The sequence below is a fragment of the Pygocentrus nattereri genome, chromosome 19 (genome assembly GCF_015220715.1).
Source record: "Pygocentrus nattereri isolate fPygNat1 chromosome 19, fPygNat1.pri, whole genome shotgun sequence".
NCBI classification, from domain to species: Eukaryota; Metazoa; Chordata; class Actinopteri; order Characiformes; family Serrasalmidae; genus Pygocentrus; species Pygocentrus nattereri.
Genome location: NC_051229.1, coordinates 21,907,478 through 21,926,213, shown reverse-complemented (window position 1 = coordinate 21,926,213; position 18,736 = coordinate 21,907,478). Strand labels below are relative to the sequence as shown.

Here is an 18,736-nt window from a genome sequence, read left to right as displayed (position 1 = left end):
TTTCTGAAAAATATCATGCAAAAAAATCAAATGGCACACCAAATGCCATTGAGAATGCTTGCAGAGTTAAAATCATAACTATAATGGTTTTAGGGAAAATAGCTAATAAAAGGGTGGACTTTGAGTTTAGTGCCAGAATATATTTTCATAGAATGCTTGATGGTGGTGGTGTGGAGATCATAAGAAACCGTAGTCATTCTGTACCTTTACACATAATTTGATACTAATGCTGATGAATTTATTTACAGTTTGGGTTTTTACAGTGACATTTATCCACATAACTATAGGGGTCATTCCACGGCATATTGCTTATAGCCTGTCCACCTACAACATGGATTTCCATGAAAAAAACTCATGTTAAAAAGTTCAATTGTGTTTAAGGAACCTTTAAAAATTTCAAAGCTGAACTTTCAAAAAATGCCTCATCATAAATCATCTGAAATATTGAGTTCACATGTAATATTTCATCTTTGAATTCCAAAATTATTTTTGCAAAAGTTTGGTTTTATGGAAAATTCATACATTTCAGAGATTTTTTAGTTTCTTTGATGCTGCACCATGAGTTTATGCCTAAAAAACCTACATTTTACAGGCCCCTTTGGCCCTATATTTTCTCAGAATGGACTAATCCTAATTCCTTCACACTTTTTGTGCTGTATAAGAAAACGTATATCTGATCGACGTACAAAGCAGACTGAAAATGATGTACATATGAAAATATACACAAAATTACAGGTATGCTGTGACTTATGATGAGTTGATTAAACATGATTACGAAGTGAAAGACGGATTGAAATTTGCCATCTGAATGAATCCAGAATGATCAGTTGGCAATCAGCGTGATGATAATGTATTATAGATCCTCTTAGTGCTTTTACTTACAGTATGAAACAGAGCCTGCCTGCTGATTCATATGCTTTGTTTGCTAATGAAAACATGGAAAGGCTGTGCATAGTTTTGTTTGTTTGGGTAAAGCTGTTTAATTTGGCCCTTTCATAAAATCTGATAACTTGATCAAATGTCAAAATAATCAGTAGTTTGCTTATCAACATATTTCACAGTGATAGCCTCGCTGTCAGTGAAGAACATTAATATAGAGCCTTCAAATACATTGAAATGGATCATTGCCAACACAGTTAGTTATTTACCTGGAACTTCATTTGTTACTCATTCATACATTTACATATTTGACCGTAAAATGGTTCTATATGAAAACTTGATGCACAAGTGTGTGTAGAAGAATGCAAGTTTTAAGCCTTATGTACAAACACGATGGTTTTCCACAAAGCATGCTAACTCTACTGGAGACAGAAGACCTAATATTAATTTAGTTTTTACTTGGGATATATAAACACCATATATACAATGCACGTCCAAGTACTGAGTAAACAGGCTGAGAAACTGTGCTACAGCAGCTCAGCTAACCACACTGTCCACTGAAACTAAAACCAAGTGGTGATGTACATGGTTGGACGATGCAGTCTCTCTACAGCCTATTTTACAAAGACGGTTAAAAAAATCAGTATTAATGTTTATACCTCGCAATTCTGCTAAGTCAAACAGTAAAGTTGGCAAATACGGACTTTGGTAGCAAAAGTTGACTTTTGTCTCCATGTTGTTAGTCTCTGTGTGTCCACCCATATTGGGGCATGGTAATAATTGTATTTATGTATGTTTAAAAATGAGCTAGAATTGCAATACCTGCAGGAATTTGCCAGGACAGAATGTTTGTTTAATGTGACCATTGACTTTGTGTCAGTAACCCATCTGTGCGCACACACACACACACACACACACACACACACACACACACACATATTCTCATACCATTCTCATGTTTCACACAGTGGGTTCCATCTGCATTTTACACATGTTGCTCCAATGAGGCAATAGCTTTATATTATTTACTGATATATGATATATAATGATATTACTCTTATTATGCATGATTTCTCCAGTTCTGTTACTTGCGAATAGCTTACTCAAGACAATAGAGTAGTAGAGTATATTAGTACACAAAATATATTATTTATTTAAATCTATAATCTTTTATAGTGTTTTGGACTAACATTGTTATGTTTAAGGTAGTAAGTGTTGTTCATATTAAATATCATTAGTTTTCCTAAAACAAATTAACTGTAAAAGTTTGAAAAAATATTTCTTTTTCTGCTTTTAATTAAAGGATATATTGCTGTATCTGCACCTGATTGTCCTGGCTACTTAAATATTCTGTGCATACACATGAGCCTCTGTTACCGAATCATGGCCTGATTCGGAGTAAACTGCTTGACTAACTAAAGTGAGGCTCCTTAAAATAAGTGCAATGCAGCTCGCCTTGTGGAATACCCACCTGGATTTTGTTTGCCAGATGTTATGTGTCATGTAACTTGTGCACCAGGTGTTTACAAGGTGTTTTCATGTTTACCTGGCATTACAGGTGTTCCTCCTGACCAGCTCCAGTGCTCGACCGACACTGCCCAATGAGCCATCGGTCAGGATGAAGAGCTGCCGAGGGCAGCTGCGATGGACAGGCTGGCGGTAGACCCAGGATAGTGCTCCCAACAGGTCGGTGGCACCCTGATCTGCACGCAGCCTCTGGATATAATCCAATACCTGGGCCAGAGTGCTCTTTTGTAGAGACAGAGGAAACAAGGGTAATTAAGACCATTTTGCGCTGTTGTTAAACCACGATATACAGACCATTGAACTACAAACCCAATTCCAACGATATAAAGACAAGATATATCATGTTTTATCTTCTGAACTTTATTATTAAGCACTGCGTATTTGGACCCTATTGGAATTGCTGTTTTTTTCTTATTATTGTTCTTTTCCAATAAAATGAAACGTAAAGACCAGTTAATTCTGCAGACATGAAACTTGATCAATGGGTAGTATTCCTTTCTGCTACTTAGGTGCCTGAAAGCATTTGAGATTTTTTAGAGACAAAATTATTTTCATGATTCCTTGGCTCTAGAGGAACTAATTTGCCATTTGGACCATTTAGCTCTGTTCACTTATATTTTTGGCTAATTTGAATATGTGAAATCTACTTTTGCAAAGAAGTCCTAGGTTTTTCATTCAATCCTCATGTAATTTGTATCAAAAAATTCACATGACCAATTATCACATCCATGTTGACTTTTATAAGCAAGCATGCACATCAAATGGTTAAACTCTGTGAACTAAACAACTCTGCAAAAACTAGTATCAGTAGTTGTACCATTCGTCTAATATTTTTGACTTCAGTCTTATTAAGCTGTTGGTGCTTCGATCCGATCATTTTTTATAAGATAAGATAATCCTTTATTAGTCACACAGCGGGGAAATTCACAGTATTACAGCAGCAGAATAATAGAAGTAAGGCACTCAGTAATAGAAATGGGAAACATTATAAACATTATAAATAATAAAAATTTAAGTTAAATCTCTCGGCTATTTACAACAGAATAATAATTTTAAAAAGTTGCATAAGACCTGTATTGCACTTATGAACATATTGCACAATGAAAAATATTTGCATTCTGAGTATAAGTGTATATTGTATGTGTGTATGATCTACTGGGAGCAGTGCTGGTTGAACAGTCTCACAGCAGCAGGAAGGAAGGACCTGCGATAGGGCTCCTTCACACACTTGGGGTGAAGGAGCCGGTCACTGAATGAACTGCCCAGTGCTGCCAGAGTCTCATGCTTGGGGTGGGAGTCGTTCTCCAGTATGGATACCAGCTTGTTTAGCATCCTCCTTTCTCCCACCTCCTGCACTGGGTCTAGAGGAGTTCCCAGGATCGAGCAAGCTCTCCAGATCAGTTTGTCCAGTTTCTTCCTGTCTGCAGTGGAGATGCTGCCGCCCCAGCAGACCACTCCATAGAAGATGGCTGATGCCACCACTGTGTCAAAAAAGGTCCTCAGGAGTGGCCCCAGCACTCCAAACGACCTCAGTCTCCTGAGCAGGTAGAGTCTGCTCTGTCCTTTCCTGTAAAGTGCAGCAGTGTTGTCTGACCAGTCCAGTTTACAGTTAAGGTGCACAACCAGGTACTTATAAGAGTCCACTCTTTCAATGTCTGTTCCCTGGATGTTCACTGCTGGAGGGGGTGTGTGCGCCTGCGGAAATCTACCACTAGTTCTTTGGTCTTGCCCACATTGATCTGTAGGTGATTCCGCAGACACCAGTCCACAAAGTCCTGGATCAGTTCTCTGTACTCTCCGTCGGCCGCATCACAAATGAGGATCGCTGAGTCATCAGAGAACTTCTGTAGGTGGCAGTTTGGTGAGTTGTACATGAAGTCTGCAGTGTACAGGGTGAAGAGGAATGGTGCTTACACAGTTCCCTGCAGGGCCCCTGTGTTACAGACCACCATGTCGGACACACAGTCCCTTGTCCTCACATACTGTGGACGGTTGGTGAGGTAGTCCAGGATCCAGTGCGTTAGGCACTGGAGAAATCAAAGGACATGATTCTCACAGTGCACCCAGGCTTCGCCAGGTGAGAAACAGCTCCATGCAGCAGGTGGATGATGGCATCATCCACCCCGATGCCAGGCTGGTAGGCAAACTGAAGTGGGTCCATAGATGAGCTCACCATATGGCGGAGTTGTCTAAGGACCAGCCTCTCCAGTGTCTTCATCAGATGTGACGTCAGTGCCACCGGCCTGTAGCTGCTGAGGTCCTTTGGGTGCTGCGTTTTCGGTAATGGCACCACACAAGATGTTTTCCACAGTTGTGGTACACTCCCCAGCTTCAGGCTTGTGTTGAAAATGTGCTCCACTATCCCACACAGCTGATCTGCACAGGACTTGGGGAGCCTGGAACTGATGCCATCCGGCCCTGTAGCCTTCCTCGCCTTGATCTTCCTGAGCTCATTTCTCACCTGGGCCATTGTGAAGGTCAGACTGGAGCAGGAGGGGTGCTGAGTGTTGGAATGTGTGAACTGAGGGTTTACGGCAACCAGCAGAAGAACCAGTGGTGGGTGTGAGCTGAAAGTTGTGTGGCTGAGGGTAGGTGTGACGGAGGTTGTAGAGCAGCATGCTGGAAGTGTCAGACAGGAGGGTTCAGCAGAGATGTCCGTGTAGTGGGCGGGGCGGGTGAGTGATCAAACCTATTGAAAAACAGATTAAGATCGTTCACCCACTTTTGGTCCCCTACCACCTGAGAGTCGGGCTTCTTGTGGCCAGAGATTGCTTTAAGGCCTTTCCAGACGCCGCTGCCATTATTCTGCTGTAGCTGTTCTCTAGCTTTCCCCTCCTGGATCTTCCTCCTCAGTTCCTTCTGCACAGCTTTCAGCTAGTATTGATGTGCTTGGGGTTACACCATGTATCATTCACCAATACTGCCAGTCCATCTCCTTTCCTCTTTCCGCTCTCCACTGTCCTGTCCGCGCATATGAGTTGGAAGCCGTCCGGGGTTTAGCCACGACTCCGAGAACAGCATAACGCTGCATTCGCGATCTTCTCTCTGGTGTCGCGTCAGCGCCGCCAGCTCGTCCATCTTGTTGGGGAGAGATCTCACGTTCCCCACAACGACGGAGGGGAGAACAGGTCTGTAGCGTCTCCTCTTATCCCGACGTAGAGCTCCGGCACGACACCCACGTCTCTTCCTCCTCAGCTCGCGGGGGATGTCGGGTTTCTTGTCCGGCAGCACCGCCGTGTGGCGCAGCGCCAACAGCTGACCCCGGTTGTAAACAATGGAGCCATGGCTCCGCACGCGGGCTCCGCACGCGGTCCCCGGATGTAGTCGCAAACAAAGAAAAAATTAAAGCGAGGACCAGAGCAAACTCCATTAGTTTGGTGTCCAAAGTGCAGAAAACAACTCGCTAGACACACAGTGAACTTACGTACTAACAGAGAGAGGAAGAAAGTACAAAAAGTAGGAAAAAACATATACGATATAGTCGCGCCAGCGTGTCCTGGGTCTTCCCTGGGGTCTCCTCCCAGGTGGACTCGCCTGTGACACCTCCCGAGGGAGGCGTCCAGGAGGCATCCTAACCAGATGCCCGAACCACCTCAGCTGGCTCCTCTCGACGTGAAGAAGCAGCGGCTCTACTCCGAGTCCCTCCCGGATGACTGAACTTCTCACCCTATCTCTAAGGGAGAGTCCAGACACCCTGCGGAGGAAAGTCATTTCGGCCGCTTGTATTCGCGATCTTATTCTTTCGGTCATTACCCAAAGCTCATGACCATAGGTGAGGGTGGGAACGTAGATCGACCGGTAAATCGAGAGCCTTGCCTTATGGCTCAGCTCTTTCTTTACCACAACAGACCGGTAAAGAGCCCGCATCACTGCTGACCCAGCACCAATCCGCCTGTCAATCTCCCGCTCCCTTGTACCATCACTCGTGAACAAGACCCCGAGATACTTGAACTCCTCCACTTGAGGCAAGAGCCTATCCCCGACCCAGAGAGGGCTCTCCACCCTTTTCCGCCTGAGAACCATGGTCTCGGATTTAGAGGTACTGATTCTCATCCCAGCCGCTTCACACTCGGCTGCAAACCGATCCAGCGAAAGCTGAAGTTCGCGGCCTGATGTCCCCAATAGGACCACATCATCTTCAAACAGCAGTGATGTGACCCTGAGGTCACCAAACCGGACACCTTCCATCCCTTGACTGCGCCTAGAAATTCTATCCATAAAAATGATGAATAGAATCGGTGACAAAGGGCAGCCCTGACGGAGTCCAACTCTCACTGGGAACGAGTCTGACTTACTGCCGGCTATGCGAACCAAACTCCAGCTTTGTTTGTACAGGGCCTGAATGGCTCGTAGCAAAGAGCCATGTACCCCGTACTCCCGAAGCACCTCCCACAGAATACCCCGGGGAACACAGTCGAATGCCTTCTCCAGATCCACAAAGCACATGTGGACTGGTTGGGCAAACTCCCATGAACCCTCCAGAATGGAGAGGGTGAAGAGTTGGTCCAGTGTTCCACGACCAGGCCGGAACCCGCACTGTTCCTCCTGGATCCGAGGTTCGACTATAAGCCGGACTCTCTTCTCCAGTACCCCTGCATAGACCTTGCCAGGGAGGCTGAGGAGTGTGATCCCCCTGTAGTTGGAACACACCCTCCGGTCCCCTTTTTTAAAAAGAGGCACCACCACCCCAGTCTGCCAATCCAGTGGCACCGTCCCCGATGTCCACGCAATGTTGAAAAGGCGTGTCAGCCAAGACAGCCCCACAACATCCAGAGCCTTGAGGAACTCAGGGCGGATCTCATCCACCCCTGGAGCCTTGCCACCAAGGAGCTTCTTAACTACCTTAGCGACTTCGGCCTCAGTAATGGACAAGCCTATTCCCATGTCCCCAGACTCAGCCTCCTCACTGGAGAACGTGTCGGTGGGATTGAGAAGGTCCTCAAAGTATTCCTTCCACCGCCCAATGACGTCTTCAGTCGAAGTCAGCAGCACACCATCTCCACTATATACAGTGCTAGTGGCACACTGCTTTCCCCTTCTGAGTCGCCTGACGGTTTGCCAGAATCTTTTCGGAGCCGACTTAAAGTCAGTTTCCAAGGCCTCACCAAACTCCTCCCATACACAGGTTTTTGCCTTGGCAACAACTGAAGCCGCAGATCGCTTGGCCTGTCGATACCTGCCAGCTGCCTCTGGTGTCCCACAGGCCAACCATGCCTGGTAGGACTCCTTCTTCAGCTTGACGGCATCTCTCACCTGGGGTGTCCACCACCGGGTTCGAGGATTACCGCCCCGACAGGCACCAACTACCTTACGGTCACAGCTACAGTCAGCCGCTTCAGTAATGGAGGAACGGAACATGGCCCATTCTGAGTCAATGTCCCCCACCTCCCCCGATATCTGGTCAAAGTTCTGACGGAGGTGTGAGTTGAAGATCAATCTGACAGGTTCTTCTGCTAGACGTTCCCAGCAAACCCTCACTATGCGTTTGGGCTTGCCTGGTCTGACCGGCATCTTCCCCCACCACCTGATCCAACTCACCACCAGGTGGTGATCAGTTGACAGCTCTCTTTACCCGAGTGTCCAAAACACATGGCCGAAAGTCCGATGACACGACTACAAAGTCAATCATTGAACTGCGGCCTAGGGTGTCCTGGTGCCATGTGCACTTATGGACATCCTTGTGTTCAAACATGGTGTTCGTGATGGACAAACTGGTTTGCGCAGAAGTCCAAAAACTGAACACCACTCGGGTTCAGATCAGAGAGGCCATTCCTCCCAATCACACCCCTCCAGGTCTCACTGTCATTGCCCACGTGAGCGTTGAAGTCCCCCAGTAGGACAATAGAGTCTCCAGGAGGAGCACTTTCAAGCACCCTTCCCAAGGACTCTAAGAAGGCTGGGTACTCTGAACTGCTGTTCGGTGCATAAGCACAGACAACAGTCAGGACCCGTTCCCCAACCCGAAGGCGTAGGGAAGCTACCCTCTCGTCCACCGGAGAAAACCCCAACATACAGGCACAGATAGATAGATAGATAGATAGATAGATAGATAGATAGATAGATAGATAGATAGATAGATAGATAGATAGATTCAACTTTATTGTCATTACTCAGTACAAGTACATGGCAACGAAATGCAGTTAGCATCTACCAGAAGTGCAAATAGTAGCAAATAGTGCAAAAAGAGAGTGTGCAAGTGTGCAATAAATAGGCATAGTGCAACATTAATTTATTCTATATATTGTACTTATAGATATGCAAAAAAATAGATTATAGGTGTGTAGATATATACATGAACATGTTGGAGATGTACACTGTATTGAATAACCGTTGCGATGTGTTGTTTACATGGCAGTAGAATGTTAAATTTGTGCGATGGTAATAATAATGAATAAAACAACAGCTCTGATTGGTGAGTGTAGTATGAAAGGCAGTGTTCATAGTCCGCTGTGTGCAGTATGAGTGGTAGTGTTATCAGTGAGGTGTGGAGTTCAGCAGAGTGATTGTGGAGGGAAAGAAGCTGGACCTGAGCCGACTGGTTCTGGCCCGGATGCTCTTGTATCTCCTCCCGGATGGAAGTAGGTTGAACAGTTTGTGGTTGGGGTGGGAGGGGTCCTTAATGATGCTGTGCGCTCTGCGCACACAGCGCTGGTGGTGAATGTCTTTGATGGCAGGGAGCTGCATGCCTGTGATGCGCTGAGCAGTCCTTACTACCCTCTGCAGGGATTTCCTCTCCGCCACAGTGGAGCTACTGTACCACACGGTCACACAGTTGGTCAGTATGCTCTCGATGGTGCATCTGTAAAAATTTGTGAGGATCAGAGGAGACAGCCGTTCTTGTTTTAGTCTCCTCAGGAAGTAAAGACGCTGCTGTGCCTTCTTGATGAGATGGGAGGTGTTGAAGGACCATGAAAGGTCTGCCGAGATGTGGATTCCCAGGAACCTAAAGCTGGACACACGTTCTACCTCTGCTCCGTTGATGTAGATAGGAGAGTGTGTGCAGCCCTTGGTTTTCCGATAGTCCACGATGAGTTCTTTGGTTTTGCCTGTGTTCAGGATGAGGTTGTTGGTGGTGCACCAGGAAGTCAGGTGCTGGATCTCCTCCCTGTAGGCCGATTCATCGTTGTTCCTGATGTGGCCAACCACTGTGGTGTCGTCTGCAAACTTGATTAAGATGTTAGATGTGTGCAGAGGAACACAATCGTGGGTGAACAGGGAGAAGAGCAGAGGGCTCAGCACACAGCCTTGCGGCACACCAGTGTTCAGGGTGATGGTGATAGACATATGACTGCCCAATCTCACAGACTGGGGTCGGTCTGTCAGGAATTCCAAAACCCAGTTACACATGGGGGTGCTGATTCCCAGGTCGCTGAGCTTGGTGACCAGCCTAGTTGGGATGACCGTGTTAAAAGCAGAGCTGAGGTCGATGAACAGCATGCGGATGTAGGTGTTCCTTTCATCCAGATGGGTGAGGGCAGAGTGAAGAGCAGTGGAAATTGCATCCTCAGTCGACCTGTTTGCACGGTATGCAAACTGGTGGGAGTCCAGGGATGGTGGGAGCACTGTCTTTAGGTGGTTGAGGACCAGTTTCTCAAAGCACTTCATCACAATGGGGGTGAGTGCGACTGGGCGGAAGTCATTAGGACATGCAGCAGATGAGCACTTTGGCACCGGTATGATGGTGGATGTCTTCCAGCATGCCGGAACAGCAGCCTGGGCCAGTGATAGGTTGAAGATATCGGTGAAGACCTTGGCTAACTGTCCAGCGCACGCTCTGAGGACACGTCCAGGGACGCCATCTGGACCAGCAGCTTTGCGTGCATGCACCTTGCTCAGTACAGACTGTACATTATCAGTGGAAAGTGTGAGGGGGCTTTCATTGTGGGGAAGACCACTCCATGTGCTGTGTTGGTCATTCCTCTGGTCGAAACGAGCGTAGAACTGATTAAGCTCATCTGGGAGAGAGGCACTGCTGGATGAGGGGGTCAGGGATGGAGGCCTGTAGCCAGTGATTGCCTGAATGCCCTTCCACATGCGGCGGGGGTCAGAGTTGTGGAAGTTCTCCTCAACAGACAGTTTGTAGGTGTACTTGGCTTTCTTAATCTTAATCTTTTCTTAATCCCTTTTTACTACTGCCCCTCCCATTGGTGGTGGGTCGGTGGGAGGGGGGACTCATGTAACTCCTTCGGGCTGGGCCCGGCCGGGCACCATGAGTCGAGGGGCTATGAGAAAGCCCACACCTGCCCGCCGCCTCTCACCATGGGCAACTCCAGAAAAGAATAAAGTCCAGCCCCTCTCAAGGAGATTGGACCCAGAGCCCAAGCTGTGTGTTGAGGTGAGCCCGACTATATCTAGCCGGTATCTCTCAACCTCGCGCACCAACTCAGGCTCCTTCCCCGCCAGTGAGGTAACGTTCCAAGTTCCAAAAGCCAGTTTCAGCAACCGAGGATCAGAACGCCAAGGCCCACGCCTTCGGACACTGCCCGATCCACAACGCACCGAACCCCTACTACTGCCCCTCCCATTGGTGGTGGGTCGGTGGGAGGGGGGACTCATGTAACTCCTTCGGGCTGGGCCCGGCCGGGCACCATGAGTAAATGCCCGGCCACCAGACGCTCGCTGGCGAGCCCCTCCCCCAGGCCTGGCTCCAGGGTGGGGCCCCGGTAACCCTGTTCCGGGCAGGGTACACAAGTCCTGTTTTTGTGTCTTCATAGGGGTTATTATGGATCACACTTTGTCTGACCTGTCACCTAGGACCAGTTTGCCATGGGAGACCCTACCAGGAGCTTTTGCTCCAGACAACATAGCTCCTAAGATCATTCAAGCACGCAAACCCCTCCACCACGATAAGGTGGTGATCCAAGGAGAGGCAGTTAAAAACAATTTGAAATATTTTGGAATAACATGCTGCTGTCTGGGGCGGCACGGTGGTGTGGTGGGTAGCGCTGTCGCCTCACAGCAAGGAGGGCCTGGGTTCGATTCCTCGGCCGGGGTCCTCTCTGTGTGGAGTTTGCATGTTCTCCCCGTGTGTCTGGGTTTCCTCCGGTTTCCTCCCACAGTCCAAAGACATGCAGTCAGGCCAATTGGACATGCTAAATTGCCCCTGTGTGTGAGTGACTGTCTGTGTCTGTGTGTCTGCCCTGCGATGGACTGGCGACCTGTCCAGGGTGTATTCTGCCTTCCGCCGAAGACTGCTGGGATAGGCTCCAGCTCCCCCCCGCGACCCTGACAGAGAAGCGGCTTAGAAAATGGATGGATGCTGCTGTCTGGATGACACCTTTTTCAAGGCCACCTCTACTTGTTTCCGTAAGTCTGCCAAGTCAGGTGCACGTGTTCAAACAGTGGCTTTGTGGTGAGAGTGCAGGGTCTAGACTGGCCTGTCTGCATCAGTCCTGTCTCCTATTGAAAGTGCAATACATGACAATGTAGACCCTGGACTGTTGAGCAGCTGAAGTGCTGTATCAAACAAAATGGGAAGGATTTAACAAATGGCATCCTGAGCTCCCAAACGATTACTGACAATTGTTAAAAAGCATAGAGGATCGGTCAGAGTGGTAAGCAGGTCCCTGTCCCAACTTTTTGGAGCATGTTCCAGACATCAAATGTAGATTAAATGTATGTAGACAAAGTTATTTGTCAAAACTTTAAATGTCTTGTATTGTTTTTAATAAAATACGTGACAAAAATTATTAGTCAAATAACTGCTGTCTGTATTATTAGCATCTTACCTTGTGTCACAATTTTTTGGAATTAGGTCTGTACATATAATGAAAGTAACTCACTTATGCATGCTCATCCCACACGTTTGTCCTTTTATAGTTATTGTTATGAAGTTAGAGAAGCTATATTGAGCATTGGCAAAGGTCTCACTACCATATAAAGTGCCTTGCAAAATATTCAACTCTCTCAGAAACCATCAGATTCATCTGGATTACTCATGACATGTATACAGATTTTTGACGCAGTATTTTTATTGCAAAAAGCTTTAAAATACTGCTTGCATCTGGTAGCTGCAGAACTTAGAACTATGTATAACCACCTTTTGCTGCTATAATAGCTTTAAGTATGTAGCCATAAGTTTCTACTAGCTTTACTCACTATTTGGTAGATTATTGCTCAATTGTCCTGGTAGATTTGCTCCAGGTATTTAAGGTTGGTTGGATGATGATTGTGGAGGACAAATTTCAAACAGAAAAGCATGCTGGCACCCTCATTTTTCACTGTTGGGACGATGTCTGTTGAGGACTAGGCAGTACTGGGTTTGTGCCACACACAGCCTTTTAAATTTTGCCTGAAATTGGCTTCTGGCTAGCCTTCGTCAGTGTGCTCTTACCATCCTTGATTTGTTGGCGTCTCTGTGGCTTCTCACACAAGCCACATACTTGCTCTGATGCTGAGTTTTGAGGGACAGCCTTGTCAAAGTTTCCATTTTCTCATAATTGATCCAACAGAATTGTTCACTGGGATATTCAAACACTTGGAGCCTTTTCACATCTGTAACTTTTTATCTCTAAGTGCCTTACAATGCGATTTAATTTTCACAGTTTTACTTCAGATTGACAGACAACTCGGTGGTACGTGGATTAAGGGGGGACTTTTTTAATTACAAGTACAGATCAATGGTAAGCCAGCTGCATCCTTGTTAGGGCAAATATCTTTCATTTGTTTAAACTAGGAGCTTCCACAGCACAGATGTTAATTACTTTAGCACACAGCATTTTTCACTCATTCTGCCACACAACATTTTCTGACATAAAACCAATATCACTCTAAATGAATTAATTCTAAGGGTTAATCATTTGAAATAAAATACAACAGCACAACACGTCAAAGTGTCATCTTTGATGCAGAAAATCTGATTATTTTTAAGGGGGTTGAATGTTTTGCAAGGACTGTACATGCAGTTTGTAGTTCCACAATTACAGACTGTAGTCCCTCTGTTTCTCTCCATAACTTATCAGCCCCCCCCTTTAGCCAATTCATCATGGTTCAGTACCTCACAGGACCACCACCGAACAGCTATTATTTGGGTAGTGGATCATTCTCAGCACTGCAGTGACACTGATGTGCTAGTGGTGTGCTGCGCTGGCATGGGTAGATCAGACATAGCAGTGTTGCTGGACTTTTTAAACACTATGTCCACTCACTGTCCACTGTGACACCTACCTTGCTACAGTTTATGTTGCTCATCCTCGGGTCCTTCATCAGTGTTTTTTTTGTATTATGAACTGACTAGGCCCATCTTTTTATAGCGTTAATTCTATACCAACAGTAAAGCAACAAGAGATCTATAATGCAAAATCTGAAACTAATATATTAGCTGCAGGTAGTGGAGGGAGTTGAGTCAGATTTGGTTTGACTGATGAATGATTTAAAATGCGAGGCAGGTCACCATATGGCTGCATGTGTGTTTTTAACCAGCGTTTGTTGTGGAAGACCCTGGAGCAGCTAAAACCTGATACTGCACTGCCATGGCAACCTGGAGTGCTGGCCGGGACACGGATTGTTATCAGCAGGGGAGATTGCTCACAGGTAAAACAACAACCACACACACACTGTAAGATTTGGTAAACTAATCTCAATTTGTATAGGTCTTTGAGTCAGTAAATCCAGCTTGCTCTGGGAATCTACCACAAAATTTAGTTCCAGTGGCAGTCTGATAAACTTACCTGGGTCTAATATTCAGGTGCTCCAAAAAAATCTTGATTAACTGAATCGAGTGCATTACAGCACAAATTTCTCTTGCAGGGGTTCAAAATTTCTCTTGATAGGCTGGTTCTGTATGTATCATTGTCATCTATAGAATTAGCTTCTTAACGTTTCTATGCAGTGCTCAGTCAGTTAGGAAAAACATTTAACTGAGTATTTAAATCTTTTACCTTTTTGTCAACTTAGAATACTTTTAAGTACCGGGTTGCATGAGATTTGTTTGCCTTCATTTTATGTAGTTTCTTAATATGAGTTTCCATGATAAATACATCGCAAAGAGTCAGGATGATGGGATGGTTCATATTACCTCACATGCACAGTAATTAGATTAAATGGCTGAAGCATTAAAGAACTAAAGTTATTAAAAGTTACTAAAAGAACTAAAGTTACTAAAAATACAACCCCAATTCCAAATTAGTTGGGATGCTGTGCAGAATGTAAAAAAAGCGAAATGCAATGGTATGCAAATCATTTTAACGTCTTTATTTCATAGAAATCCTTTCGAAGACAACACATCAAATGTTGAAATTGAGAAATATTGTTGTTCATTGAAAAATATTTGCCTATTTTGAATTTGATGCCATCAACCTAAGGCTGGTAAAGTTGTGTAATGCTAAAAAAAAACCCTGGTGGTTAATTGGCAACAGGCCAGTAAAATGATTGGGTGTCAAAAGAGCATCTGAGGCTATCAGAAGTGAAGATGAGGAAGGTTCACAACTCTGTTAAAGACTGTGTGGGTAAATAGTATAACATCCATCCATCCATCCATCCATTATCTTCCGCTTGTCCGGGGTTCGGGTCGCGGGGGCAGCATCCTAAGCAATGAAGCCCAGACCTCCCTTTCCCCAGCCACTTCCACCAGCTCTCCAAGGGGGATTCCGAGGCGCTCCCAGGCCAGCTGGGCGATATAGTCGTGCCAGCGTGTCCTGGGTCTTCCCCGGGGTCTCCTCCCAGGTGGACTCGCCTGTGACACTTCCCGAGGGAGGCGTCCAGGAGGCATCCTAACCAGATGCCCAAACCACCTCAGCTGGCTCCTCTCGACGTGAAGAAGCAGCGGCTCTACTCCGAGTCCCTCCCGGATGACTGAACTTCTCACCCTATCTCTAAGGGAGAGTCCAGACACCCTGCGGAGGAAAGTCATTTCGGCCGCTTGTATTCGCGATCTTATTCTTTCGGTCATTACCCAAAGCTCATGACCATAGGTGAGGGTGGGAACGTAGATCGACCGGTAAATCGAGAGCCTTGCCTTATGGCTCAGCTCTTTCTTTACCACAACAGACCGGTAAAGAGCCCGCATCACTGCTGACCCAGCACCAATCCGCCTGTCAATCTCCCGCTCCCTTGTACCATCACTCGTGAACAAGACCCCGAGATACTTGAACTCCTCCACTTGAGGCAAGAGCCTATCCCCAACCCAGAGAGGGCTCTCCACCCTTTTCCGCCTGAGAACCATGGTCTCGGATTTAGAGGTACTGATTCTCATCCCAGCCGCTTCACACTCGGCTGCAAACCGATCCAGCGAAAGCTGAAGTTCGCAGCCTGATGTCCCCAATAGGACCACATCATCTGCAAACAGCAGCGATGTGACCCTGAGGTCACCAAACCGGACACCCTCCATCCCTTGACTGCGCCTAGAAATTCTATCCATAAAAATGATGAATAGAATCGGTGACAAAGGGCAGCCCTGACGGAGTCCAACTCTCACTGGGAACGAGTCTGACTTACTGCCGGCTATGCGAACCAAACTCCAGCTTTGTTTGTACAGGGCCTGAATGGCTCGTAGCAAAGAGCCATGTACCCCGTACTCCCGAAGCACCTCCCACAGAATACCCCAGGGAACACAGTCGAATGCCTTCTCCAGATCCACAAAGCACATGTGGACTGGTTGGGCAAACTCCCATGAACCCTCCAGAATCCTGGAGAGGGTGAAGAGTTGGTCCAGTGTTCCACGACCAGGGCGGAACCCGCACTGTTCCTCCTGGATCCGAGGTTCAACTATAAGCCGGACTCTCTTCTCCAGTACCCCTGCATAGACCTTGCCAGGGAGGCCGAGGAGTGTGATTCCCCTGTAGTTGGAACACACCCTCCGGTCCCCTTTTTTAAAAAGAGGCACCACCACCCCAGTCTGCCAATCCAGTGGCACCGCCCCCGATGTCCACGCAATGTTGAAAAGGCATGTCAGCCAAGACAGCCCCACAACATCCAGAGCCTTGAGGAACTCAGGGCGGATCTCATCCACCCCTGGAGCCTTGCCACCAAGGAGCTTCTTAACTACCTTAGCGACTTCAGCCTCAGTAATGGACAAGCCTATTCCCATGTCCCCAGACTCAGCCTCCTCACTGGAGTACGTGTCGGTGGGATTGAGAAGGTCCTCAAAGTATTCCTTCCACCGCCCAATGACGTCTTCAGTCGAAGTCAGCAGCACACCATCTCCACTATATACAGTGCTAGTGGCACACTGCTTTCCCCTTCTGAGTCGCCTGACGGTTTGCCAGAATCTTTTCGGAGCTGACTTAAAGTCAGTTTCCAATGCCTCACCAAACTCCTCCCATACACGGGTTTTTGCCTTGGCAACAACTGAAGCCGCAGATCGCTTGGCCTGTCGATACCTGCCAGCTACCTCTGGTGTCCCACAGGCCAACCATGCCCGGTAGGACTCCTTCTTCAGCTTGACGGCATCTCTCACCTGGGGTGTCAGCCGCTTCAGCAATGGAGGAACGGAACATGGCCCATTCTGAGTCAATGTCCCCCACCTCCCCCGATATCTGGTCAAAGTTCTGACGGAGGTGTGAGTTGAAGATCAATCTGACAGGTTCTTCTGCTAGACGTTCCCAGCAAACCCTCACTATGCGTTTGGGCTTGCCTGGTCTGACCGGCATCTTCCCCCACCACCTGATCCAACTCACCACCAGGTGGTGATCAGTTGACAGCTCAGCTCCTCTCTTTACCCGAGTGTCCAAGACACATGGCCGCAAGTCTGATGACACGACTACAAAGTCAATCATTGAACTGCGGCCTAGGGTGTCCTGGTGCCATGTGCACTTATGGACATCCTTGTGTTCAAACATGGTGTTCGTGATGGACAAACTGGTTTGCGCAGAAGTCCAAAAACTGAACACCACTCGGGTTCAGATCAGAGAGGCCATTCCTCCCAATCACACCCCTCCAGGTCTCACTGTCATTGCCCACGTGAGCGTTGAAGTCCCCCAGTAGGACAATAGAGTCTCCAGGAGGAGCACTTTCAAGCACCCTTCCCAAGGACTCTAAGAAGGCTGGGTACTCTGAACTGCTGTTCGGTGCATAAGCACAGACAACAGTCAGGACCCGTTCCCCAACCCGAAGGCGTAGGGAAGCTACCCTCTCGTCCACCGGAGAAAACCCCAACATACAGGCACCGAGTCGAGGGGCAATGAGAAAGCCCACACCTGCCCGCCGCCTCTCACCATGGGCAAATCCAGAAAAGAATAAAGTCCAGCCCCTCTCAAGGAGATTGGACCCAGAGCCCAAGCTGTGTGTTGAGGTGAGCCCGACTATATCTAGCCGGTATCTCTCAACCTCGCGCACCAACTCAGGCTCCTTCCCCGCCAGTGAGGTAACGTTCCAAGTTCCAAAAGCCAGTTTCAGCAACCGAGGATCAGAACGCCAAGGCCCACGCCTTCGGACACTGCCCGATCCACAACGCACCGAACCCCTACTACTGCCCCTCCCATTGGTGGTGGGTCGATGGGAGGGGGGACTCATGTAACTCCTTCGGGCTGGGCCCGGCCGGGCACCATGAGTAAATGCCCGGCCACCAGACGCTCGCTGGCGAGCCCCTCCCCCAGGCCTGGCTCCAGGGTGGGGCCCCGGTAACCCTGTTCCGGGCAGGGTGTCTTCATAGGGGTTATTATGGATCACACTTTGTCTGACCTGTCACCTAGGACCAGTTTGCCATGGGAGACCCTACCAGGAGCTTTTGCTCCAGACAACATAGCTCCTAAGATCATTCAAGCACGCAAACCCCTCCACCACGATAAGGTGGTGATCCAAGGAGAGGAAATAGTATAACAATTCAAGAATAATGTTTCTCAACATAAAACAGTACATAATATATATAGTACATAGTACATAATAACATTAAAAGATTCAGAGAATCTGGAGAAATCTCTATGTGCAAGGGACAAGGCCAAATACCAGTATTTGCCTGCCATGATCTTTGAGCCCTCAGACAGCACTGCATTAAAAGCAGCCATGATTCTGTAGTGGAAATCACTGCATGGGCTCAGAAATGCTTCTGAAAATCACTATCTATGAAAACAGTTAATAAATGCATCCACAGATGGTAATTAAATTAAATAAAAAAAATAAATAAATAAAAGAATAAATAAAAAAACAGGACTCAGAAATGCTGCCACCTTCTCTGGGCCGAGCTCATTTAAAATGGACTGAGGGGAAGTGAAAAAGTGTCCTGTGGTCCTTTTTGGAAATCATGGACACTCTTCCCTCTGCGCTAAAGCCCACTCAGCTTTTTATCTGTTATCAGAGCACAGTTCAAAAGCAAGTATTCATGAAAGTATTGGTGGGGCACATGACATGAGTGACATGCACGTCTGTAAAGGCACCATTAATGCTGAACGATTTA

The 18,736-nt window shown here is 47.2% G+C and overlaps 1 protein-coding gene and 1 long non-coding RNA gene across 5 annotated transcripts in view; one reads left to right on the top strand and one right to left on the bottom strand.

The window, feature by feature from the left end:
• The window catches only part of LOC108428256 (von Willebrand factor A domain-containing protein 5B2-like), a 67,621-nt gene that overhangs the window by 26,638 nt on the left and 22,247 nt on the right, over positions 1-18,736 (bottom strand). For both annotated transcript variants that reach the window (XM_037531047.1, XM_037531048.1), the window contains exon 10: positions 2,426-2,628. In XM_037531047.1, the coding sequence (XP_037386944.1) occupies positions 2,426-2,628 (203 nt within the window). The remainder of the gene's footprint in view (positions 1-2,425; positions 2,629-18,736) is intronic.
• LOC119261596 overlaps positions 1-18,736 on the top strand; it is a 36,280-nt gene that overhangs the window by 13,848 nt on the left and 3,696 nt on the right. For all 3 annotated transcript variants that reach the window (XR_005129090.1, XR_005129089.1, XR_005129088.1), the window contains 3 exons: positions 2,438-2,565; positions 11,573-11,712; positions 13,828-13,938. This is a non-coding gene — a long non-coding RNA (uncharacterized LOC119261596). The remainder of the gene's footprint in view (positions 1-2,437; positions 2,566-11,572; positions 11,713-13,827; positions 13,939-18,736) is intronic.